The 26,621-nt window shown below is 38.1% G+C and overlaps 2 protein-coding genes across 7 annotated transcripts in view; one reads left to right on the forward strand and one right to left on the reverse strand.

Annotated features, from left to right (window-relative positions):
* CAST (calpastatin) overlaps positions 1-4,282 on the forward strand; it is a 126,833-nt gene extending 122,551 nt beyond the window's left edge. For all 6 annotated transcript variants that reach the window (XM_054578627.1, XM_054578621.1, XM_054578624.1 and 3 more), the window contains 2 exons: positions 1,214-1,279; positions 2,246-4,282. In XM_054578627.1, coding sequence (XP_054434602.1) covers positions 1,214-1,264 — 51 coding nt within the window. In that variant the 3' untranslated portion in view covers positions 1,265-1,279; positions 2,246-4,282. The remainder of the gene's footprint in view (positions 1-1,213; positions 1,280-2,245) is intronic.
* A 12-nt stretch (positions 4,283-4,294) lies between these two features.
* The window catches only part of ERAP1 (endoplasmic reticulum aminopeptidase 1), a 34,576-nt gene continuing 12,249 nt past the window's right edge, over positions 4,295-26,621 (reverse strand). The window contains exons 5-19 of the mRNA XM_054578620.1: positions 24,489-24,609; positions 23,554-23,708; positions 23,089-23,202; positions 21,806-21,937; positions 18,932-19,063; positions 18,727-18,798; positions 16,850-17,004; positions 15,069-15,148; positions 14,325-14,508; positions 12,601-12,757; positions 11,768-11,952; positions 10,767-10,928; positions 10,165-10,305; positions 9,565-9,646; positions 4,295-5,763 (exon numbers count right to left, since the gene is read on the reverse strand). Coding sequence (XP_054434595.1) covers positions 5,626-5,763; positions 9,565-9,646; positions 10,165-10,305; positions 10,767-10,928; positions 11,768-11,952; positions 12,601-12,757; positions 14,325-14,508; positions 15,069-15,148; positions 16,850-17,004; positions 18,727-18,798; positions 18,932-19,063; positions 21,806-21,937; positions 23,089-23,202; positions 23,554-23,708; positions 24,489-24,609 — 2,010 coding nt within the window. The 3' untranslated portion in view covers positions 4,295-5,625. The remainder of the gene's footprint in view (positions 5,764-9,564; positions 9,647-10,164; positions 10,306-10,766; positions 10,929-11,767; positions 11,953-12,600; positions 12,758-14,324; positions 14,509-15,068; positions 15,149-16,849; positions 17,005-18,726; positions 18,799-18,931; positions 19,064-21,805; positions 21,938-23,088; positions 23,203-23,553; positions 23,709-24,488; positions 24,610-26,621) is intronic.

Raw genomic sequence — 26,621 nt, forward strand, 5'->3', positions numbered from 1 at the left:
GAAGTTCCTCAAAAAATTAGAAAGAGAACAACCATATGATCCAGCAATTCAGCTTCTGGGTATTTATCCAAAGAAAATGAAAACACTGACTCAAAATGATGTGTACACTCATATTCACTGAAACATTATTTATTATGGCCAAGATATGGAAACAACCTAAGTGTCCATTTATAGACAAATGGATTTTTAAAGCTGTGATGTATATATACATGATGAAATATTACTCAGCCATAAAAAAGGATGACATGTCATTTGTGAAAACATGGGTGGACCTTGAAGGCCCTATGTTAAGTGAAATAAGTCAGAGAGAGCTCTGACTTACACATAAGCTCTCACATGTGGAATCTTAAAAAAAGAAAGCAAAAAAAAATACAAGCTTATATATTGGTTGTTGCTGGAAGTTGGATGTGGATCAAATAGGTAAAGGAAGTCAAAAGGTACAAAATTCCACTAATGAAACAAATGATGACTTATGGTTAGTAATGTTATATTGCATATTTTAAAATTGCTAAGAGAGATCTTAAAAGTCTCATCACAAGAAAAAAAACTATGTATAGTGACAAATGCTAACTAGACTTATTTTGATGATCATTTCATAATATATACAAATATTGCAACGTTATGTTGTATACCTGAAACTAATCATATATCAATTATACATCAATAAAAAAGGTAGTAAGCTCATGAAGAATATAAGAAACCAGGTTGATAATTAGTTGTTCATGCCATTATCTGAAATAGATTAATTTGCTTATTATTTAACTTCAGTTATACAAAGTACATGATAAACTCTTTCACATAAAGTAGAAAGCATAATAACCCTGTATGCTGAGTGGATGAGCTGGCCAGCAATGCCCCCTTACAGGGAAGGGAATCACCACAGAAAGTACAAACAAGGCATCCCAGAACATTTACTACATATTTTTTTCTTCAGTTACCTTGGTCTTAAAAAAAAAAAAGTCTAGAGTAAAGTATTTAGAATCACTTCAGGTTATTTTTAGCTTATAAACTTAAAGGGGAAGAATTCATAGTATTGTGGCTAAATAAAAAAGATAATTAGAAAGAACCATCTTATTTTCTCCAACTGACTACCATCTTTTGCTTCTTTAATTCAGAGGAACCCACTTCCTAAGAATCTTCTGGTTATTTAGCTTTATGATACCTAAAATCCAGAAAAGAAAGAGCTCATTGATGGTTTTGCTTTCCCTTTTAGGCAAAGGAGGAAACCTCCAAGCCAAAAGCTGATGGAAAAAATACAAGTTAGAGTTCACAGTACTTGGTAAGTTGAATGTTTGTTGTAAACGGAGGCAACTGTACCTTCTAATAACCTGTGTGTTATAGGCCAGAGAAACTAAGTCTACTTCTTGAGTATTTCATGTTCTCCTTATACTGCTGGCATGAAATACACATTGCAAAATCTATAGTGTAATTCCCTGAAAAGCACTGAGTGGGATAATTGTGCTATTGGAAAGTTAAAAGCCATTAATCTTATAATTAAGGGTTCTTTAAAATATTAAGCCAGAGTCTTAAAGAAAATGACCATCTAAGTCTAGTTGACTCTTGGAAACCCAAATGCTCATGATTGTAGGTTACTGTGGCAAAGCAAAATTAGCATGTTGTGTTACCTCTTTTAGTGAAATGTCCTTATGTTATTGACACCAACACATGGTGGGTGAGAGAAGTACTCCTTGGGGTCTGGTGGAAATTATAGGAATTTTGGAACTGAGGGTAAAGAAAGATTGACCACTTTTGTTCTTCTTAATTTGTGAAAGTAAAACACTGTGTTTGATTCTACCTAATGTAACTTAGGAGCTTGTATGGATGAGGGCATCTCTGAGATCTGTCTTGAGAGCTAGGCACTTAACTTACTAACTTCAGACAGAAGAGGCCTTATTTTAACCCATAAAAGCTTATTAACTGCTTGCCAACCAAAGCCTAAAGGAAATAAAAATGTATGTTAAGCTGGGTTAGGCTCTTTTACCATGGTCCGCTTTTATTTCCTGTAAAAGAGGGGGGAGGTGTACTGCTCTAAAGATTTTCCCCCAAATTAAAAAAAAAATTCTATTAACTATCCATTCTCATATTTACGTATAGGAAATTCCTTCTGGTCTGTTATACAATGCTCTTTGCTAAATGTTAAATTTACCATGCCTTATAACAAGAAGGGAGGAAGGGAGAAAAGGAGGAAGGAAAATTGCATACCAAAGTGGTTCACTGGATTTCTTTTTTTTTTGAATTTTTCAAGGTATCTACATATAAAATCTTCAGCTGGTGAATGATGACTTCTGAAGAACAAAAGGATTTGACAACAAATTTTTTTCTGGGTGGCTTCTAGACAGTGGTATTTGTTGAATTTTTTTTTTTTTTGACATCCTAAATATCGGTTATTCTTTTCCCAGAAAGAAACTGAATGTCTGGTTCACATGTGCTATTGTATGGAGTATTGATAAACTTTGAATTTTTAAAAATTGCCTTCAGTTGGGAGAGAAAGGAACTTTATATTTCTAAGAGATGTATTTGATAGTTTCTTAAAGCAACACACAGCCCCAGAAAGGAAAACCCTTTGCAAACTTTTGCACATTCTACACACAGTGCCTATAAATCTCAGTAGTTTTGGTTTGCACTTAATTTTTTGTTGCTGTTGTTAGCATTTAGAAAACAATGATTTAAACATCCTTCAATGTTCTGTTTTCTCATTACCTCTTTTCTCTTGGGCTTTTGAACTGTATTTGATGTTTCTTTGGGTTAATGTTTGTAAGTCTGATATAAAAACTTGTACATGGACACATATCTCCTCTTGGGCTGCTAATAATAAATTAATAGGTAACCTGGGCAGACCAGGAAGCACTGCACGCCTTTACAGGTTAAACTCTTCTTTGCCAAAGGTTAGGATTTCTGCACCTTATAGCCAGCACAAAACATAATGAGACTTGAATCAAGTCAGAAGAGCAAGATACAGACTGTATGTCACTGCATAGCAAGTTCCAGGAATAATAAAATCTACTTAGAATATTCATATGGCTTGAACTCAGTTGGTTTACCATTAAGCTGTGCTTTCCACTCACTATATATAAAACCTTAGCAGCAATTGTTTGCTTAGAGCCATTGCAACTCTAGTCTTTGCACTGTATAGCATTTGGCTTTATGGAAGTTAAGTTTACCAAATACAAAGCTGAACTTGTGCTTTAAAAAAAAAAAATCTGGAATTTAAAGATTTGCTCCCCCCACCAAAGCAACTTGAGAACTAGGTTCTGATGTCCTACAACTTTGAATGGTTTCTTAGATCTTCCTGAATGAACTGTTTATGAACATAGCACTGATGTCGTTGATGAGATTTGGATAAATAGTGAATGCAGGAAAAGGTACCAGGTACATATCATAGACTGATTTGGAATTTCTTGTTTCAGAGAGCACAGCCCTCTTTAGCATCTGTTTAGAGGTTTTATTTATTAGGACTTAGCTGACTTCACTAAATATCACAAATACTGTCTAATGTGGAGGGAGGGACAAGCAAAAATAAGTCCACTTATAATGGGCATCAAATCATGCACATATACCTATGGGATTTCAAACTGCAATGCTATGCAAAACCACTTTAAATGCTATGTCTATCCCACCAGAGATGCAGGCATTTTTCTTTTATTCTAGGTCTGGTGAATCTAAGCCCGTGTTATGATGACTAAACAGACCTTTTCAAGCACTGACAAGAAAAACACACATTTCCTGAGGGATTTTAATTGTCTCTAATTCTTCCATTTGGGTAGTATAAAGTGGGGATTTTTTTGTTAAAAAAGATAAAACCTTGGACATTAACAGATTTGTTTGCAAGGATTTGGCTGTGGTATTACTAACTTCTATGCATATATTTTTTAAATGACATACCAAAACCCAGAGACTTAAGAACTATCTATGAAAGTAAACATGTATCTAAGGTACTCTGAGTATGCTTTTTTGTGCATGAGAAATGTCTTCAAGACATGGGTGTGTGCTAATAATTTACAATGGCTAGAGTGAGCTATAGGGTCTAAATCAGTCTTTCTTTACCCATCTGATAAGAAGGAAATAATTGCAAATACCCCCTTAGAGGTAAATAACAGACAATTTTTTATTACCAAAAAGTTTTGCACATAGCTGAAGCAGTATCGTGTCTATTTAGGAAATGGACTTCTCCAGAAGCAAATGAAAGTAGGTTCCTCAGGTGACCAAAACTGAAAATCACTATTTCTATGTTTCATTAATCAAGATATAAAATACAATTAAAGAAAATTATTTTACATTAAAATCTTGACTTTGTATTTTTTTTTAGGAGGAAAATACGTAAGGGTGGAAATTACCAGGGATTTGTTTCTGTTTTTATTTCTCAAAACATTAAACCATGCAATGTGTATAAAAATGGAATTATAAACACATTTATATCCTGAAAAATTACTATCCCTAGTGCATCAGAACACATTTTGACATTTTTCATATCATATTCCTTTCTCTTGAAAATTCTGCAGTATATTAAAAACCTCATAAAAGACTTCTCACTTAGAGTAATAGAAACAAGTATTTTCAGTTTCACAATACATTATCATTTACTGGAGACTGCAGTGAGTTGTTCAGGAATTACAAACTAGGCCAAATAACAAGCAGAGAGAAGCAGCACCACCTACCTAAGGATCAATAGCTCTCAGGTTCACCTTCAAATGGAAGCTTTCTCCTCTAGACCTGAATGTACCTGCTGTTTCAGAAGGGATACTATATCAGTCAGGGTCCCTGAGGAAACAGATGACACACTCACATTAGGATTATTTGAGGAGGGTTCCATAAAAGGGGCTTCGTTTTTAAACGAAGGTAGCTGCTGTATGGAAACTATAGTATAGCCAGGACTAGTAAAAGCCAGGCTGCCACTTCATCTTTCGTCCCGAAGGGGTGAGAAAAGGAAGCAGTCACTAGAACAGAGATGGGGAAGGCTGTGTGGGAAAGAAGGCCACCACCCACAGCTGAGACCTTCGTGGAGGCCAACCTACGGCAACCTGCAAGGGAACTAGCAGTAAACACCCATCTCCTCCCTCCCACCCCGGCTCCCATCTGCCCTTCTGAGAGACTGGCCACAAGCCAGAAGGCAAGGAAGCCTGGCAACGTGGCCCTACAAGTCTGCCCCTGGCATGCAGCAAGGAAGAGAAGGTTAGAAAGCGGACCAGCCAGGCTTGTCGCTGATCCAGGGGGTTGTTGTCAGTAGTCTCCACTGTGCAAAGTGCTAGAGGGGCTAACAAAACTGCTTATGAATGACAAACACTTGGGGAGAAAGGATTTGGAGACTCTGGAGCTTAAGCATAAAATATAAAATGAGAAGAATGAGGTACCCTACTCTTTGACAGTGGGGAGCCCACCACTCGGGGTTGACACTGGGGGCAACACCTGTAAGTGAGATACATGCGAGCCATAACCCACTGAGGAAAAAGTTAACAGCCAGACTTTTCAAAGGATGGGTCCAAATGAATAAGTTGAAGGAAAAGGAAGTATGTTCAGGGGGAGCCAGAACAGCCATCTCCAGTGTGAAAATATTCACATTCAACAGAGTTTTGGTGATTATAAATCACAGGTACAATAAGGAATGACTTGCTACAGCATTTCAAGCTTTTAATTCTGGAGCCACACTCTGATTTTATCAAAATTCTTATCCATCCAGCGTATGTTTTCCTCAATGGTTTCTATTGTTTGTTGGACGCAACGGAGCTGAGAACCATTTTCTTTCAAAGAGCTGAAGAATCCTTTTACCTTGTAAGGAAAAAAAAAGGGGTTTAAAATTTTTGCTTTATTACATTATACAAATATAAGTTCAGGCTAGTTAAAAGAAAACTGAAGCCAAAATGCCGGCATTTGTCAAAATTCTGTATGGAAGGCAGCACCAGGTGTCTGGATACGATTATGTACGCAAACGTAAGCTATATGAAATGAACTCATGCCTCATGATGTCGTTTTGTGTTTTTTCTCTGCAGCTTTTCAATTTATTCACAGTTGCCAGATTCTAAAAGACTTCACTGTTTACCACTTTATAATTAAGGTTTAATTGAGTGTGTCTGTTTAATGTGTATTCTGTTATATACACACAGATGCAAACTTAATTTTTTAAAACATGATATCTAAAAACCAGAATGTGCAGAGTCTCTTCTTTGCCAAGCAAAACAGTTTCAACCACACAAGTGTAGCCCTTCTCTGTGGACCTGGCCTTGTGTGTTATTATAGAAAGACTGCGGGGAATGGGGTTCTTAGCAAGTCATGGTGGTAATACCCCAAACTCTGCCAAGTTTTTGTTATCCTAATCCACAATTCAGGTATTGTTCCCTCAAGATAAAGTCCACACAAAGTTCCCCATGGTTTAAAAGAGATAAGAAACTCAGTTATGTCTTCAAGAATATCTTTATTGTGGTTTCACCGCTGGGTATCTTAACCCCTTTAAGCTCACATGAGGAATAGGCTGGTTTGCCAAAGTGCTAATCATGGTGCTACTCTGTTTTGCCTTCAAGGGTTCTTAACCTTTTCCCATAAATTTTCACAGCATTTATCTATCAATTTTTGATTTTGTAGACAAGAAGCAAGTCTAGGCCAAGATGCATGGATCCCAGGCAGTTAACCCCTTTAAAAGAGTCCACGTCATAATATCATAAGAGTTTGAAAATAAGATGGGGTTAAGAATGGGTTTTTGAGAGATCAAATTTCTATTTTAAATGATGCAGAGTTGTCTTATAATTAGGATACTGCAGTGCAACTTCTCAATGAGCTCAGAGGCATGTCCTCCTGCACCTAGAAAACACTCATTCTGCTTCTCTGTCCTAAGTTGTAGCTCAACCTTCTTTCATACTCTCAGAACTCAAGGTTAACTGATACTCCATTAAAAATTAATCTGGGCACCCTTCAACAGTCAAAACATATCAATAATTTTTACTAGTTGGTTAAATTGTCTAATCCTGAAGGAGCCCATCATGAGAGCACCACTGGAAAACAGACTTACATGATTGCAAGGAAGCCAACTGTTAACCCTTGTCCTCAAAGAACTTTTTCTGACCCAAAGTTCTCTTTCCTATATTATCTGCCTTGGAGAATGCAGCATGTCCTCTGAGTAAGTGACTCAAACCTGCCTCCTTGAGAACATCACCAGTGCCACAAGCAGCATGATATAGGAACAGAAAAACAGGTTCATTCTACTAACTTGTTTGACCTTGAGCAAATAACTTCTCTGGGAACCAGTCTCTTCATTTGTTAAATGAGGGTCATCTCTACATTTCAGAGGGAAAGTAAGGATGTAGTTCTATAATGTGGACAAGGTGCAGAACCTAAAACCCAGCATGTATCAGGGACTCAACCTCACTCATTTAGTCATGAATTTACACGGGTACTTATTAACTGTGCCCCGGTTGCTGTGCTAGTGCTGAGGATGAGACAGTGAATCGGGCAAGCACCCTATGCTTATGGAGCTTACAGTCTCTCTGGGAAGACAGGCAATAAACTATGATTAAGTTAACTGCTGTGAAAATAAACTAGGGCTATGATAGTAACTGGGGAGGGGGTGGCCTGCTGTACACAGAGTGGCCTGGCAAGGTGACCCTTGAGCTTGAACCTCTAATGGGTAAAATGATTCTTTCCAGGAGACGGTTGGAGAAAGAGCAAGCCAGTGAGAGAAGGAAGTGCAGAACGTTTGAGATCGGAGAAACATCTGGCAGCCGAGGAGGCTGAGGGGCTGGGGACTGAGTGCGAGTGGACAAGGAGAGCGTGGGGGAACGGGCAGGAGACGCGGGCAGGGGCCATGTCATCACAGTCTTGGGCACACGGATGGAGAGGTTTGGAATGTATTGCAGGAGCAACAGGCACAATTTCAAGGGCTGATTTTCAGTTTTAAATGTGGAAAATGGGTTGGTAATGGAGAAGTGGCAGGAGGGAGGCCAGTTAGGAGGCTCTTTCATCATAGACCAGGCAAAAAATAAGAGGCTTAGATAGAAGGGACAGAGAGAAATGCACGGATATGGTGTATATGCCAGAGAAGGCCAACAGGACTTCAAATGAATTAGATACAAGGGGAAGGAAGGGTTCTAGATGGCTCCTGTGTTTTAAATATCAGTAGGACAATTTCTATTATGACAATACCTCAGGCTCCTTCATCTCCATGTCCTGCCTCAGAGTTTCTGCACAGGATGTTTTATATGCACACAACACTCTCCTCCTAGATACCTGCATTTCTTTTTTTGTCCACTCAGATGTCTCCTAATCAATCTTAGGAAACATAGCACCATTCCCTATCCCAGCCACTCTCTATCCTTACCTTGCCTTATTGTCTTCAACCTAACCAGGTTGGTTGTGATAATCTGATTGCCCCAGTATAATTTAAGCTCCATGAGGGCAAGGGTTTTGTCTATCCTGTTCATCATCATACCCCAGAACCTAAAACCAAGCCTGCCATATAGTAAGGATACAATGTCTTGAATGAATTAATGAGAAAACGAATGAACGACTGAGTGAAGGAAATGTTTTGCTGTTACACATCTGGCCTATGGCCAGTCATCCAGCTAGTCACAGCCTACAGACAATCCTAGGCCGCTCACTGGAGTTCCATCTTGAGATATTATGTGCAAGTTAATTTTACAAGCCTGGGTGAGGCTACTGAAAACTGGACAAAAGGTAAGGGACATGACATTTCTTTTGCATTTTCAAAGCACTCTTCCTATACCAAGTTAGATCACGGTGTAACCAGAATACACATGAAACTGTTCCTTAAAAAATTAATGTTTGGCTCTTAGATTTTATCTGAATGCAACATAGTTTTAAAATCATGTAAAATCTGTTTTACGACTTTGCTATACAAACCATCATAGAAGGGGTACCACAAACAACCGGTATATCAAATTTCTCAGAATTTAAGACTTGGAGAAAAGTATGCTATTGTGGGAAACTTGTATGGTTCCCTCCTACCAGACAAAGGGATTAACTCACACTGTTTTCTCATTTTTCTTTGACTGCTAGAAACCTGTGATAAATTTAAGGTACAATTGCAATAAATCCTCAGCATAAACTTTCCTACAGTTACCACTTTCTGTCCATTATGCAGTTTTCTGTTTTTTATTTTAACATCTTTTATATATGGACCTTACAGATTGCCTAAAATTCTTTCTGAAAGTAGATGGCATAAAAACGAGTAGCAGGAAATCATGAACTTGGATAGTGGAGAACCTAAATTCCACACCAACCTCTTTCATAATAGCTAGGTGATCACTTCAGTTATATTTATACCTCCAATGATCATTTTTAACATCTGAAAACAGGGATTAAATGTTTAAAGTAATTTTAAGCTCTAAAACTTGTAATGGCAAGGCTAAGACTTCTTAATGTGTTTGGGAAGAGACACAATTTTTACTAGTGCATTTGTAACTGATTTTTGCTTATGTTAAAAACCACAGCATCCAAAAAGAGCATCTACTAAGTGACAAAATCCATTTCTAACTCATCACACCTTTAAAATATTTTGTCTACACTATATTTATTACCTAATTGTCACTTATGCTTAAAAGGGATTTTTTTTTTTTTTACCTCTTCAAGCCGCGCTCTTGTGGAGAATTGATTTGTTGTTCCCATTACCATGTAGGCTATAGAAGCTGAGCCAAGTCCAAACCTAGAAATGGAAATTGTCAAGTTACATTGTGAAATATTTATTCTTTCAACATATACGTTTAAGTGCCTCATATGTTACATCGCTTAAAAACTGGTTAGGCATGAAAAACATGGACATGATCCCTACCCTCTAGTTGCAAAGATCTAGTTGCAAAAAATATACACCAGCAGCTGAATAAAAGATGAAAGTACCCAAAAGAAAATGATAGAGGTAGTAATGCTGTCAGAGTTAGACAAGGGCAGATGCAAACCAGCAAAAGCGCTGAGCAGCAAGACTTCAAATGGGTCAGTAGGTACAGAAAGGGGTTATTCCATATGGAGTGGAAAACCTGACTATCCAGATTCATTAGCTAGCAATGAATTAGATTTGTATATTTTCTAAGGATATTTTAAGTACCTCTACTTTCTACCTTCAATCAAAAACCCCCTTTAGACAATCATTGTTGTTTTATAAACAGCAAAAACATAGCAAGGTTCAGGAACTTTTCCGGTCATGGCACAATTTTTGGCATTACTTACTTTTCTACAAGTTTATTCCATTTTTCCCTCAGAAACTGCCAGGCCAATGGATATCCCACCGGGTTTCTGCCAATACGTCTAAGAATACCAGGAAATTCTTGAGTTTTTATTACATTTCCCTGAAAACTTTGGTCTAGTAGCCTAGAATGATTAAGAGAAGAAATTTAACAATTAATAGACTCTGAAAAAGGTATAAATAAGAAAGTCCATAAAATAATTTGTGGAATTTAAAAGCCCTTCTGCCAATAACAAAGATGGGAAAGATAAATAGGTAACCACAGCCCTGATAAACTCGTTTTAGTTATGTAATAATAAAACACATAATATTTACAATACACATTCTCACATACTCTCTCATCTGCTTATAAAAGAAAGTATATATTTCTATGTTTGTTATTTTAAAGATACACAAATATATGCTCCTTTAAATATTTTTCCTAACACCTACTTCCCCCGAATTATTTACCATACTCCTTAGACATGTGCCCACCAGCATAAATGTTCCCAGAATAGGCAAGTCCTGGCCAAAAGAACAAAAATAGATGCCAGAAGTCATCTCACTGAATTCCCTTTGGTCACATGATCATGAATGAATTACTTACCATTGAAGCTTTCCCTTATCTTGGCTAACACAGAGGGCAAATTCAATTTGTTCTTTCTCAGTACTGGACAAAGAAGACTGATATTTACTATAAAGAAAATCCCATCCTTCGGTGGTCTGGGCTCCCACGGCAAACACTGCCAAGGTCACATCGTTGGGCAATCTGTGGAAAAGAACACACCCGGTGAGAGTCTGAGATGTAGGAACTGTCCGGATGCAACATGGTGATCAACTATAAACTGATAAACTGGCCTCAGGATCAGAGAAGCATGTCTGGAAATCTAAACAAAAATAACCTCTTCAGTTAAATTTTTTGGAAGAGGCAAGGAAAAATACCTAAAATTAGGTTGTGAGTAACCTTCTCAAAAGTGTCATGGGAAACACCACTTTTATAAATACCTATGACTCTAACATAGTTTAATGACGTTAAATCTCAATAAAGAGATTCAAACTTGACTCAAGATGTATTCCATGAACATATGTCAGGAATCCAATAGGCCCACCGTTTATAAGCGTTTCTTTAAATGAAAGCTTCATTTTTTCTCTTCATATTTCCTACATGGGATTTAAGCCTCAAATATATGTAAGTATAGCAAGACCTAAATTTCCAAATATAGGAGGATCCTTAGGGTCAACAACTACTGTGCGCCCCCTGCTGGGGACTTTGCAGACCCACAGAAACAACTGTGAGATGCATCGCCTCTGTTCCTGTCGAGTGCAGCTGTCTCTCAGTCTGGTAAAGTTTTGTATTCTTGGCTGCATAAAAAGGAAATTATTCTAATCTCATTCTAACTCTCCAGAGAGTTGATTTTTGTGCACAGAAGTTCCCTCCTGGCATGACTTCAAGTTGAGAGATCCACAGATAAATCTTAAAGAGTATCTTGTTTGCCTAAAAAGGGAGGCAGGGGAGACGTGTCTATAGTTGGTTTTGCTCCCAGTGATGATGGAAAATAGGAAAGGTACCCCTTACATGAATGAACTGGTTGTGTGGTAAGGACAGACCTCAGGTTTCCATTGGCTTCCTTCCACTCTCTGAAATAGCCTTCTGCCTTCTGCACACAGGGCTGATACTTGCGCACACAGGCGAAGAGCAGGAGCTGACTCCGCAGCATCCGCTCTGAGACGGAGCCCTCATCAGTCCACGTCTGCTTATCAATGAGGTCCCTCAGCAGCCTGATGAGGAAGGCCTGGCGGGAAGCCACAGTGTCACCAGTACTGTCCCAGGTCCTCTCGCATTTTACATAATCCAATACAAACTCAGGTGATACGGAATATTTTTTAAAGCTTAATACAACTCTTTTTCTAAAAACCATGCAGTTCGGTTTATATTTCATTAAAAAACAGGTCAAAAACAAGAAATAATGAACTATTTTAGTATTTGCATAACAACATTTTATAAATATATTTTCATCTACTTTAAATCAGGAAAAACTGCCACTTTTAAAACAAGGAGTTAATATGACTGCATTTTGAGAGCAAATTACACAATGGGACTTCATGACAATTTGCCAAAAATAACAATGTTGTACTTCATCTTCAGGTACTTGAGTTCCAGAAAATCTTAATAGCAACCATCATAATATAGAAGTAAAATGAAATAACTTGCAAAAAGGGAGTAAGAATCCATGAAAATTAAGTATAGAACCACATATAGTGCTATGTCTATTTTTAGTGCTATCATAAAACCAATATCTTTGCTAGTTAATCCAAATACTGAGTTAATTTCAATTTACTTTTATTTAATATAAACCAAGACATATACACAATGGTGAGGATACTTCCACACCCATATAAAAGCAAACCCCTTATGTAACTAATTTATTTCAAGTTTTTACCTTGAACTGAGTTTCCACTTCATTCATATCTCGTTTCTCCATTAACTTATACATAGGTATCAGCTCATTCAAACCTTGGAACACGGGCATAATTTCAGTTTCATTTTTCAAGTACAGGGTTAAATCCAAGGCTTTTTCAACTGGTAGCTTCCCAATGCTGTGTCAGAAGACCCATCAAGGTTATCAGTTTAAATCCAGCAAATCAACCTTCTGTTTCAAAAGATATTTTAACAATTTTACAGCAAAAATTCAGTTATCAATGCCCCTTATTAATAAGGATCTTTACATTAGCATCTTTTCCGTCATACGTACCACAACATCTGGCATGTTTACAGTAGAGGAGGTTTCACAAATAACAACAGAGCTAGGGCTGGCTTGTGGTTGAAACACAATGCAAGCACATGTCTGTCCCTCTGTGAAACAGTGGACTGTGTGCTGCACTTACAGGGTTAGATGGGGACTTTGATCAATGATCATTCAGGAAGCCTAGTTAGAGAGACTGCCCCTCAGTTGACAGTGTGAGTCTCTGGAGTCAACACATCCTCTTCTCCATTCCAAAAAGAAACCGAATATAGGTGTAAACCCTTCATTATAGAGGGCTGGTGTTAAAAGCCTCAGTGGTGCCTGATGGGTGTGGCTCCATTGGTCAGCATCATTCTGAGAAGTGAAAGGTCACTGGTTCGATTCCCAGTCAGGGGACATGCCTCGGTTGTGGGTTCAGTCCCCAGTTGGGGTGTGTACAAGAGGCAACTGATCGATGTCTCTCTCTCACATCGATGTTTCTCTCCCTCTTTCTCTCTCCCTTCCCTTCTAAAAACAAACAAAATCTTTTTTTTTTAAAAACCTCAATGGTAAGATACATGTTCATAAAAGTACAAAGCCCTCTAAGACTTAAGCAGTAGTATGCTCCATGGGGGAGTATTTTTAGGCATGCAGAAACAGCTAGCTGAGCCACCTCCATTTTCATCCCCCGTTGCTTTTTGTTACATCAAGAGGCCCAGAACAGGAAGAACTTGACATTTAGAGCAGAGGGGCATGGGATATGAGGAGAATGATCACTTATTCCTCTCTGCCTAAATACTGAAGAAGTGCAATTTTCAGCTTGCGGACCATTTTCTTAAAAACTATTGCCACGGGGCAAAAATTTAGAGTGCACACTATTCTCAACAACTCAAAGGTCATTTGGTTGGCCGGCATTTTATGAGCTGCATTCCATAAAGGTGCTGTGAAGTCCAGGGATCCAGTTGGGGATGCGGGGCGGGGGCAGGGGGAAGCCCCTTTTTAATCCAAGAAATGCAATGCGAACAACTTGGGCCCGGGCCACTCATTCTTCTGAGGGGGCTTCAAGATTGTTAAAGACCCAGCAGGGGGAGAAACCTGATCTGTTAAAGTAGAGCCAGGGAGAGAGGCGGCACAAGCTCCAAAACTCGGCAAGGGGCTCCTCCAGGGTGGTCTCCTGATTCTCCACACTTTTGCCTCCATGTGATCACAGTTGTTAATGAAAAAGATTAAAATACAGATTCCTTCCTTTACCTTGCTCAGCAGACCCAGACAGGAGGTTAACCATAAGGCTAAAAGCAATCTTGGATTGTTAGAAGAACTTAGGGGAAAACACCCTTCAACTTCATATTAGCAATCAATCATTTTCTTCTTTAGAAATCAAGAATTTGAGTGATAACAGCTGCTTTCAGAAATAAACCAAGACTCGGAGGAGCTTGTATTACCTGACAAGTTGAAATGCATTGTTAATGAGACTGGCTCGATCATTACTGCTGATTGCTGTGTGTGTTCCTTTTAAAAGGCCAGTCAAAGAATCCCATCCATCATCCTCATAATGCACAATGTAATAGCCATTCATTCCCACATTAAATTTGATCCATTCCACCTCTTCTGGGAGAATGAGCACATCTAGAGCAAATAAAATAAATCATAGCTCCATTTTCTCTCTTGACAGATGAAAGCTTTTCTGATCAGAGACTGAACCATGAAACTAAAGGCAAGTTTAATACTGAACAGTTTACATACCGAAGTGAGCTTCATATTGAACCCGTTTCTTTTGGAAACCAGAAAACAGCAGCCCAGAAGACAATAGCTAACACTAGTTTTAGACACCAATTTTGTGAGATTTATAGATCTTTGAGAAGAATGCAGCCACATTTCAGGCCATACAATATAACCCAGGAATATTAAAGTAATGGGGAATTTTATTAGTAATCCCTTCTTTATAGCATCACATAACTCAACTGTTTTAATCTCTATCTGGCAAGATACGGGCCTTTTTTGCAACCAGACAGTGTTTTCAAACCTAGAGACTTCACTAGAAAATGAAAGCCAGAGATTTGCTGAAGATGAAGATTGACCTGATTCTTTTTAATCAAGATAAATGGCAAAAGAAAGGTAGTACCTAAATCCTGCCTATTTCCACAGTTCTCTCTTGCATTAACCTAGTAATTTCCACAACAAATTACCTGTTTTTGTCTTCAGCAAAAATCTATGGGCTGAGTCTGATTTGCTGGTGATGAATGTCAATGGAACATGCCACAGGTACCTAAAAGGAAGGAGGATGAATTGCTCATTTGTTGATTCAACTGAGCAAGCAGTTATTAAATCATCTATCATGTGCCAGTAAGAAACAATGGTATCAAAGCTGCCAAAGCCAAGAAATCCAAACACTCCCATCCTGTTTTCAGGCACTCTTCATCCTTCTTAGGCTCCTTAAGTAGGGTTAGGAATTTGGGCTCAAGTGAGCCCTGTCAGCCTTCGCAGCGATTGGTTGGGAGTTCAGAGGGCTGAACTTAAAAACTGCGACCACTGGTAATGGCACAGACTGACATCATGTGCCTCCTATACCATATGCTAAGAAGAACATTTCACTTCTATCCAATTCCTTCTAATGATGCATAACTTGAATCTGATCATCAAGATACAGCAGAAAACCAAAATTGGAGGATATCCCATGAAATAACTGGCCTGTACTCTTCAAAAATGTCAAGGTCAAGAAACACAAAGCCCAAGCAGCAGTTTCAGAGAAAAGGGACTAAGGAAATGTAACAATTAATACAATATGACCCTAATATTGAATCTTGCCTGAACAGGAATTTTTCTTTTGCTACAAAGACATTATTAGAACAATTGGAAAAATCTGAATAAAGTTGGTAGATTAGATAATAGCACTGTAGCAAGTTTATTTCATAATTTTGATAATTGTGCTGTGGTTATATAACTAAATATCTTGTTTTTTTAGAAACTACCACACCAAACTATTTTGGGGTAAAAGAGCATCATGTCTCCAAATTACTCTCAGATAGTTCACACACACACACACACACACACACACACACACACACGAGTCCAGCAACAGCAAGGCTTGCTTGAGAGTGGGTGGTAGGGTATGTGAATGTCTCTCACGAGATGGACAGCAATATGAACATTTCACCTAAAATGTAATATGGTGTTTGAGTGTGATAATGTTATGTTACAGAATTACATGCTTATGATTTTGTAATAAAAGATTTTATAAAAAAAAGGAGTGTTTTTTTGTGCCAGACCCTGTATATATATATATATATATATATATATATATATATATATATACACACACACACACAGACACACACACACACACACAGCATATATGTAGAGATATATGCAGAGAGAAATAAAGCAAATGTGATAAATTGTTAACATATATCTGGTTAAAAAGTATATGGGGATTCTTTGCACTCTTCTTACAACTTCATTAAATCTAAAATTCTTTTGAAATAAAAATGTTTAAAAATAGTGTCCATCTAGGGTCAATCAAGTTGCAGTATGTCATTTCTAGTGATGTCTTTCTGTAGTGTTAAGCTGATAAACAAGTCCCAGGATCTCAGACTTCCAAAAGAATTGAGTTTTTCATAATTCCCAGAAATCATAATTTCCAGACACTATTGTACTTTAGTGGTGGTTACTTAGATGGGAGCTAATTTCAAGCCAATAACTAGAAATCACCATCCTATCAAACTACAAAACATGAGAATGTTAAAATAACTCTATATCATCAGCTTCACTGAGATGAACCAAGGTCTAGAGCCACCTTCGTCCTCTTGGGGAGATGGTGGTGTATAACTCAACCTTATAGGATATACAGATTTGATTGAAATCCTTTAGTAGTAAAGGTAAAGGCACTATTTCAAAAATAGAGTTTTATCCTACAAGGAAGATGTTACCAAGTGGGGGGGAGGGGAGAGTTGTTCTCAGTGACCCCTACCCAGACTCTGGGCCATCATCATGTCCTTTCAGATAGCGTTCTTGCTTCATGTGGACGTTCCTCCCTCTCACGGTGATGGTTATCAGGGGAAAGCCCTGCTGCAGCGTCCATGTGTTCATCATGGTTTTCACATCAAGGCCTTCCTGTAGCCAGTGCTGGGTTATACAGAAAATGACAGATGCATGACCCACTTAGACTCAACTCTAACAGAAGACGGAACCCAAGCTTGCCCTCGCAGACAGAACTGCTACTGGCTGACCACCTGCTCTGTGAAGCTCTTCCTCAGCCTTTCCTTTGCTCCCTCCCCCACTGTTTCCAACCATAGCATGTTGTTCATTAAAGCACTGACTGCTTACTCTTCATTTTCTACCTCTTCCTCTGCACATGTGTGTCTCGAGAACAGGTATCATGTCTGGTTCTACTGGGAACCTTGGGCTTGGCACCCAGCACCAGACAGACATATGAATGAAAGTAGAGAAAGGAAAGGGACCAGGTGTTCAAAACCTGCTTAGTCACGCTGGCTCACAGACAAGCAAGGTGGGGAAAAGTGCTCAGTCAGGAGCCTGTACTTCCAAAGTGATGACACCCAGGCGGGCCACAATGGACAAGCAGTTATGAACGCAAAACAGGATATATTCTTTGATACTTAAAAAAAAGCTTTTAAGAAATATTTAAAAGCTAGTGAGAGGATGAAATATACTACAGAACAAATCTATAAACTACTGAATAAAGCCATATCTAAAAACAAAAAACCCAAGAAAACAAAAACACAGTGGATAAAATTCTGCTCAATCTCCAGACTAACCCACAGCTGCTATGAAAATATTCTGTAAGTTGAGATAAATAGAGATGCAGACTGTTTTGTGATTCTGATGTTATGAATTCCTTATAGCTTAACAGTTAAAAACACAACTGAGATCCAAATACAAATCTCAGATCTGTAATTTACTAACGACATGCCTTTAGATTTCATATTCCCATCTGTAAAAATAGGGATGAGTACTCCACTCATAGGTTTACTGTGAAGAGTAAAAGCAGCAATGCACATAACACGGTCTGTAGTAAATACTCAAGAATACTCGCTGCCATTATTTGTTTCCTTACAAATGAAGCTGCATGGAAATAACCGACATCACCTGACTGATAAAGCCCTAATCTCCCACAGAAACCTGTCATAAATTCACCGCTTTAGAGGGTGAAGCTGAAGAAATCAGTATCAGTGAGACATGTTACTAAAGGAACTGTGCAACTGCCTTCTGTAGATAATTTCTTAAAAATTGTGCCCTGACTGGTGTGGCTAGTGGATTGAGTGCCAGCCTGTGAACCAAACCGTTGCTGGTTCAATTCCCAGTCAGAGAACATGCCTGGGTTTGGGGCCAGGTCACCAGTAGGGGGTGCACGAGATGCAACCCCACATTGTCGTTTCTCTCCTTCTTTTTCTCCCTCTCTCCCCTCTCTAAAAATAAATAAAATCTTAAAAAATTAAAAATAAATAAAAATTGTAAAAGCCACCCTGGCCAAGTAACTTAGTTGGTAAGAGCATTGTCCGAATACACCAATGTTGTGGGTTCAATTACTGTTCAGGGCACATACAAGAAGCCACCAATGAATGTATAATTCAGTAGAATAACATGTCAATGTTTCTTTCTCATTATTTCTCTATTTCTCCCTCCCTCTTCCTTTTCTCTCTGAAAAAAAAAATCAAATAAAAAAACTTTTTTAATTGTAAAAGGATGTCAGTCTGGTATAGTTTAAATCTTCTCAAGAGTGAGGGTGATATAATCAAGGACCTCAAAGTCTGGCACAGAGCCAACCGTCAAAGGCTATGGTGTATAAGAATGTGCAGACGGGTATCGGGTACAGATGTAAAAACTTACTGAGGATGAAGATGAATGTTGATCCCTAGAGCAAAAGCCATCCACGCTTTGTGTGTCATCTGAAGGGCAAATCTAAAAACCAAAAATATACACATCACCCTCAGTTCTGTAGAAAAACTTCATGATTCTTCTCAGAGGGATTAATATGAGAAAAAATAATAAGCCTGTCAATCCGAAATGTGGAGATACACAAAAATATACTCACACTTGCCATGCTATTCCACAGGTCCTCATTTTTTGTGTTTTTATAACTATACTTCTGGAGGTAATGAATGATACCACTTTTAAATGCATCAGCACCAAGATAATCCCTTAGCATGTTCAGAATACAAGCTCCCTGAAAAGACAGTATAAATAAGTGTTAGCTCTACTTTGGCTTCAATCTAATCAAAGATCACACTTTATTTTGGAATAATTCATTTAAAAGTCATCTTTTCTAGAAGAATTTCTTAGGTTTCTTGAAGGTGGAGGTAGTCTTTCTCTCTCTCTGGCTCTAGTGCAGCAATTTTCAATGTTTCCCATCTCACAGCACACAAACTAATTACTAAAGTCCTGCGGCACACCAAAATAAAAAATATTTTTTGCCAATCTGACCAAAACAATAGGCATAATTTTGATTAACTCATACCAGACAGCTACTGTGTTGGCTGTTGTCATTTCTTATTTGACTACCTAAGGGAAAAGAGCTCAGTATCCCTCACTAAATAGTCAGGTATTGCATGGTTTAAAAGTTCTTGTGGGACACTGGTGTGACTCCGGTGGCACACAGGTTAGAAACCGCTGCTCTGGTGGACAGAGAGGTCACAGGACGGGCAAAGCTCGGGTCCCCAAATGTCTACCTGAAGTGCACAGGCCTGCCAACAGGGCTGGAGCTTTTGTATTTTATTGAGCTATAAATGACACAGCATTATATTAGTTTCAGGTGTACAACATGACATAATATTTGTATGTATTGCAAAATAATTATCATAGTACATCTAATTTAACATTTGTCATAATACAGTTACAAAATTTTCTTGTGATGAAGACTTTTAAGATATACTCTTAGCAACTTTCAAATATGCAGTACATTATTACCTATAGTCACCATGTTGTACATTACAACCCATGACTTTTTATATTTAAAAGTTTGTACCTTTTGACCTCCTTTACCCATTTTGCCCACTTCCCATGCCCTGTCTCTGGCAACCACCAATCTGTTCTCCATGAGTTGTATTTTTTTTTTAAGATTTCACGTGTAAGTGAAATCATACATTTGTATTTCTCTTGCTTATTTCACTTAGCATAAAGCCCACAAGGTCCATCTACGTTGTCATAAATGAGAATATTTTCTTCTTTATGGCTGAATAATACTCATATATACATATATTCATACACACATATTATATACATATATGCCACGCACCCTTTATCCAGTCATCCATCAGTAAACATTTAGGTTGTTTCCATATCTTGGGCATTATAACTAATGCTGCAATGAACATGGAGTGCATATATTTTTAGGTTAGTGTTTCCATTTTCTTTGGATAAATGAACAGAAGTCAAATTACTGGATCATACGGTAGTTCTATTTTTAATTTTTTGAGGAACATCTATAACGTTTTCCATAGTGGCTATACCAAAACACATTCCCATCAACAATGCACAAGGGTTCCCTTTTCTCCACATCCTTGCCAACATGTTATTTCTTGTCTTTTTCCTAGTAGCCATTCTAACAGGTGTGGGGTGGTATCTCATTCCAGTTTCTGATTTGCATTTCCCCAGTGATTAGTGATGTTGAGTATCTTTTCATGTACCTGTGGTCCCTCTGTACGTCTTCTTTGTAAAATTTCTGCTCAGGTCCTCTGCCCATTTTGAATCAGACTGATTTTGTTACTGAGTTGTATGAGTCCTTTATATATATTGGATATTAACCTCCTATCAGATATATGATTTGCAAACATTTTTCTCCTATATGGTCTTTTCATTTTGTTTATTTTGCCATTTAGAAGCTTTTTAGTTTATTGTAGTCCCACTTGTCTGTGTTTTTGTTGCTTGTACTTTTGGTGTCATGTACAAAAAAAAACCATTGCCAAGACCCATGTCAGGCAGCTTTTCCCATATATTTTTCCCTATGGATTTTAATGATTTTGGTTTTATATTCAAGTCTGTAATCCATTTTGAATTTAATTTTGTGAATGGTACAAGACGGGGTCCAGTTTTCCCAACACCATCTATTGAAGAGACTATTCTTTCCCAACTCTATATCCTTGGCTCCTTTGTCATAAATTGACCATATTCATGTGCATTTATTTCTGGACTCTCTATTCTGCTCCATCGTTCCATGTGTTTGTTTATATATATTTGTCTCTTCCCTGCACTATTGCAAAAACATCCAAGCAAGAAATATCTTTCTGTTTGCTGCAAATAAAACAGTCAAATACAATGATAAATGGCACATTTCTGCCTCAGAGAGAAGACAATAGAAATGGTGGACGTTAGAAGGAAAATTAGGAAAGCAGAAATGTGATCTCATAAAGGAACCATTGCTTAGCTCCCGCCTATGTTACCAGAGGATGCACGGGCATGCATCCAGTGTGACCAGAACTCTCTTTCCCCTCCCCTAAGAGAAGCCAGAAATCTGGATTTTTATGTTAAAATCTCCCAATTATTCATTGTTGGTAACAATTCCCAATTCTGTTATTAAGCACATTGTACAGGACAATACTTCGCAGTTCAATAATGCAAACCATGCCTACAGGCACTGAAAATTAAGCTACACAAGGGCAGGAATTTTCGCCTGGTACAAAGGCAATACTCACTCAAGACCTAATTGTTGAGTTTTAGTAGGCCATGAATTTTCAACTTACAACAGAGTAAATGAAGAATTTGCCAAAATTTAAACTTCAGGGTTACTAGACAAATTGCAAGTGAGACCTAAGAGAGTGAACTCCAGCCAGCACCAGTCAGCAAATGAAGTACTCAATCTGGGTTGCTCCTCATGAAGGGCGAGTTACCCCACAACCCCAGTCTAAAACCTCTCCACCCCAGTATTTGTAACTTTTAGTGTCCAAACTGCACTCTTATAATTCATTTTTACCTTTTCATAAGAAACCTCATCAAACATCTCCCGAATCTGGGCAGGATTCTCTACAGGTGTGGACACAGGGTGTGAGGAATTTAGTGCATCTACCTCCATTGCATCAAAACACTTGCCAAAGAAATAATCTTCCTATTGAGGCAGAAAAAAAGACAACATCAAGGCAAAAGACAGACAACATCACCTATGATTTACATGTAGATGAAAAATATGAAAGGAGGAAGGTTCGATCTGGAGTAGCAGATTCATACTTCTAATTTCTGGTCCAACATAAATTTACAGAATTTACACAAAAAAAAACCTTCTAAAGAGTATTCCTAGAAACAATGATTTTAGGTTTCTCTCATCATAAATATTTACTTATCACTTTAAAATTTAAAAATTCATATTAACTTCAAAACAAAACCACTATGCCTATAACCAAATAGCAACACAACTAGAAACTAAAATGTATAGTGATTTCAACATTTCCAGTCATCATCTATATTATTTTGTAGCAAAGAAATTTAGCTTTAAAACCATGTAGTGAAAGAAAAAAAATAACGGCGGACAAATTCCAACTATAACCTGATTTATTAAGGCCTATAAACCAATAGAATAATACACTTAACATAATCATTTTAAAGATTATGTGGAAATATAGAAAAATGCTTATGATATATTATAGTATAATAATTATATGTACATTATAATCATAACTATGTACAAGTTATATATACAGGAAGATGAAAATAGAAAATAAATATGAACAAATGAAATCATTATAGAAGGGTAAAGGATTTTTTTTACATAAAGTTTAGTTTCTTTTAAATTTTACTGCATGTGATTTTCACAAGTTAAATGCATGATATTTAAAACAAACATGTAGAGGTTTCATGAGTCTAGGTTCATAAACAATCAAGTGTGCAGTTGCCTTAAGAATAATTTATTTGATTTGGCAAGTAGAATTCTACTGAAACAATAGCAATCTGTACCTAATACTTCAGTGAGCAATCTGATGGTTGGAGAAATGATACAGAACAGATAGGCTGTCATTATTTCTATTAAAGGAGGACAAAATTTAATAAAATTTTACGACAATCATAAATTCACAATTCAGCTTGGAAATAAGCCTTTGTGATATATATCTGTAAAGTTCACTAGTATTTTGGGAATATGATTCATAGCTAAACTCCCAAGGAAGTTATTACCATACAAATTCTGTAATCAAAACTATTTTCCAGAAATGTTAAACAAAGCAACAGGTTAACTTAAAATGTAAAAAATAAGTAAATACTTCTTACAACTCTCAGTTCTGGATGAGTCACACTGACAGACACGAACTCCATGAACTTGGCAAATCCCTCATTCAGCCAAAGATCATTCCACCATTCCATAGTGACCAGGTTCCCAAACCACTGAAAGGAAATCATTACTCAGATTATTCATGCATTTCTGTGGAGACTGGATTACCTACATAGCCATAAACATAAGGCCTTCAGAAGGAAATATATTTTATATGTGTAATGTCAGTTATATGGATGTTAACATAGTTATATAACCAATATTTTATCAAAATAAAAAGAAAACCCTTTAAATATGTATCTTTATATATGGCAGCTAATGCTTTAAAGAAATTTTTCCTATAGGAAAAAAAGACAAAGTAGAAATTATCAATACAGTGTATGAATAGCCTTGTATGCCTCATAAAAGCAATACAGATGCAGTTTAGCTTCACTTTTTAAGAAATGTGACTGAGCTTTTCATACCTGGTGGGCAAGTTCATGGGACACAGTCATCGTGATGCCAAGCTTACTGGATGCAGAAGACTTCTCAGCATCAAACAACAGAGCAGATTCCCTATACGTTGTCAGGCCCCAGTTTTCCATAGCACCAGACTGAAAGTCAGGAATAGCAGCAAGATCTTGGGAAGGAAGAAATAAATACACATTAACCAATCCGTAAGCTACACACTGCCCAACACACTAACTTTCAAAATGGATGGGTGTAGTAATTAAATCTAAGCCGCCCGTGCAGAATCATAAATCCTAGACTGGAAGAGCCTTGCAAAGTGGAGAAAAGGTGCTTGGTGACTCATTCAGGTCAAACTTGTGTCACAGGCCTCCTGACTCCATTTCTAACATTCAGACAAGAAGTTTAAGATTGCAAAATTTTAACAATTGCCTTAACAATCCACTCTACTTGGAATACTCAAGACCCCCATACACTTAAAACCTCAAGCACAAAATAGTGTTAAAGGGTCTTATGAGAAAATGCAGATTTTCTTCTGCCGTATAAATTTATTTATTCAAAAAATATATTTGGAGCACCTTCTCTGTTCCTACCAAGTATGTGGGAACTACACTCCCTTTGGTTCACTAGTTTGATTCCCAGTCAGGGAACACGCCTGGGTTGCGGGCCAGGTCCCCTGTAGGAGGTGTGCAAGATGCAACCACACATTGATGTTTCCCTCTGTCTCTTTCTCCCTCCCTTCCCTTCTCTAAAAATAAAATTTTGAAAAAAAAAAGGATTAGCTTATTGAATAAATCAGGGGTGAGTAGCATCAACCCAGTAGTTAACTCCTGCCAAGGTTTTAATGACTTGAGGGACTCGTGAGATAACCACGGGATGCTAATTAGGGGGATATAACCTATGGCTGGGATCATTTAAGCCACAATTTGTAATATCTGTGCAAAATCTCTACCTTGCTTGGGTAAGGGATATGGAATGCTAAAATAATTCTCATAAAATTCTAGAAGAGTCACCGCAGCATCCAGTGCATAATCTGCCTGGTTTATCTTGTCTGGCACAGCATACACGGAAACCTGAAGAGAAAGGCATAATAAGAAAGTCAGTCAAATGCCGAGGTGGCTTCTCTCCACAACTGCAAAGACTGACATTAACAGCTTCATACCACGGAATCTGGCTGGCAACATTAAAGAAGGCAACTGAAGGTTCTATTTCTTGTATTAATGTTGACTCTTCCTGATCAACTCCCCTTCTGAAACAACTACAAATGCTGGATAACACATACAAAGATGTCTCTTTAAAGGTCTTCAGGAGATCATGATAAAAACAACCTAAAGGCCAGAAATGAGGTGACAGTAGAACTCTCAGAAGTCAGCAAAACAATACAGCCCTGAGCTTTTGCCCTTTTTGCAATACAGGTAGACTTGAGCTTTGGTTTTCATGGCATTGAAAGACTCAGGAGAGGGGACAAAATCCAAAGGCTGCTTCTGCAGTGAAACAGGATATGCACCTTTGCAAAGGCTGAACCCTGAAGGACCACACCCTTATGGAAGGGTGAACTAGAAACAACCACCTCCTTCCTCAAGAAGACTACACTGAAGAATGTCTTTTTCAAATGTTGGTGCAATATGGGGGAAAATGAAAGACCTCCTCAGAGAATTTGTAACTAAAAGCTAACCCATGCTGTTTAGCAGTTGGATTCAGGGTAACCCAGATGGTCCAAAAACCCAAAGCCAGTAATTTGATTTAAAGTTTTGCCAGGCTGCTAAGTGCTTCCAGTCAAGACAAATTCTCTCTGGAAGAACCCACCTTCAACTCAGGTAATACAAGTTCACAGGCATAATTCACAACGTATACAAAGGAACAAGACGCTGTGAGCAAGAGCCAGCCAAAACCATAAACCACAGAACCAGATACTCAAGGACTTTAGCCATGGCAATTACTAGACACAGAATATAAAATGTTTAATAAGTTAAAGAAATAAAAGGACTAAAAGTATTAGCATGTAAAAGGGGTTCTGGGACCCAGTTCCTAAGCGGGTTTGTATGGGGGGTGGCTTCCCCCACATCACCAGGCAATTCTCCAACACCAGCACGTGTCCAGCAGTTTAACTCAATTCTCACACTAACTGGAGACAGCATCAGATTCCCCAGGGTAAGGGTTCGGTCCTGCAAGACTGTCCCGTCCCCTCCAGATACCAGTCACAAGTCCAGGTTGTCACCTGTGCTTCTGAATAAGTGGGTATAAATTGAAGGTTTCAACACCCCCTCCTTGGGTTTGATTAATTTGCTAGAGTAGTTCACAACCCCAGACAAAGTTTACTTACTAGATTATCGGTTCACTGTAAAAGGAAATACCTCAAGAAGAGTCACATGGGAGAGATACAAGGGGCAAGATATGGGGAAAAGGTGCAGAGCTTCAGAGCTTCGGTGCCCTCTCCTAGCGTGCTACGCACCCCCCAGCACCTCCACATGTTCACCAACATGGAAGGTCTCTGACCCTGTCCTTTGGGTTTTTGTGGCGGCGCAGACACGGGTGTGGCTGATTAAATCATTGACTATTGATGATGGAACTCAGTCTCCAGCTGAGGTCAACCTTCCAATCACCTGGTTGATTCCTGGCAACCGGTCCCCATTCTTAGGTTACCTAGGGGCTTTCCAAAGGCCACCTCCTTACCAAACAAGAGACACCTTCATCTCTTCCTACACTCAGGAGACTTGAAGGGTTTCAGGAGCTCTGTGCCAGAATCGGGTGAAGACCAAATATGTATTTCTTATTATAAATCACAATATCACAGTATGGAAGAAACATTATAAAAAGACTCGTTCATAAAGGACTGAGAGGGCAAATCAACGAGTGGGTGTTTTTGCTAATAGTTTTACTGCTGAATTCAGATTGCTCGCTACATTCAAGTTTCAAGCATCACCCTCAAATCCCCAGGGTAAATAGAGATATCTCCACAAAGATAAGAAGCCTCAGCCTTATAGGATCAAAAGGCAATTTAGCAGTGACACCCTAACTATTCAGTCAGGCCTCAGTGAAACCCAGTACAGATAAATGAGATATCTCAAAATAACGTGTCCTGCAG

This window comes from Pteronotus mesoamericanus, unplaced genomic scaffold, assembly GCF_021234165.1.
Source record: "Pteronotus mesoamericanus isolate MK-2021 breed Mesoamerican mustached bat unplaced genomic scaffold, CSHL_Meso_final contig_50, whole genome shotgun sequence".
Taxonomy (NCBI): domain Eukaryota; kingdom Metazoa; phylum Chordata; class Mammalia; order Chiroptera; family Mormoopidae; genus Pteronotus; species Pteronotus mesoamericanus.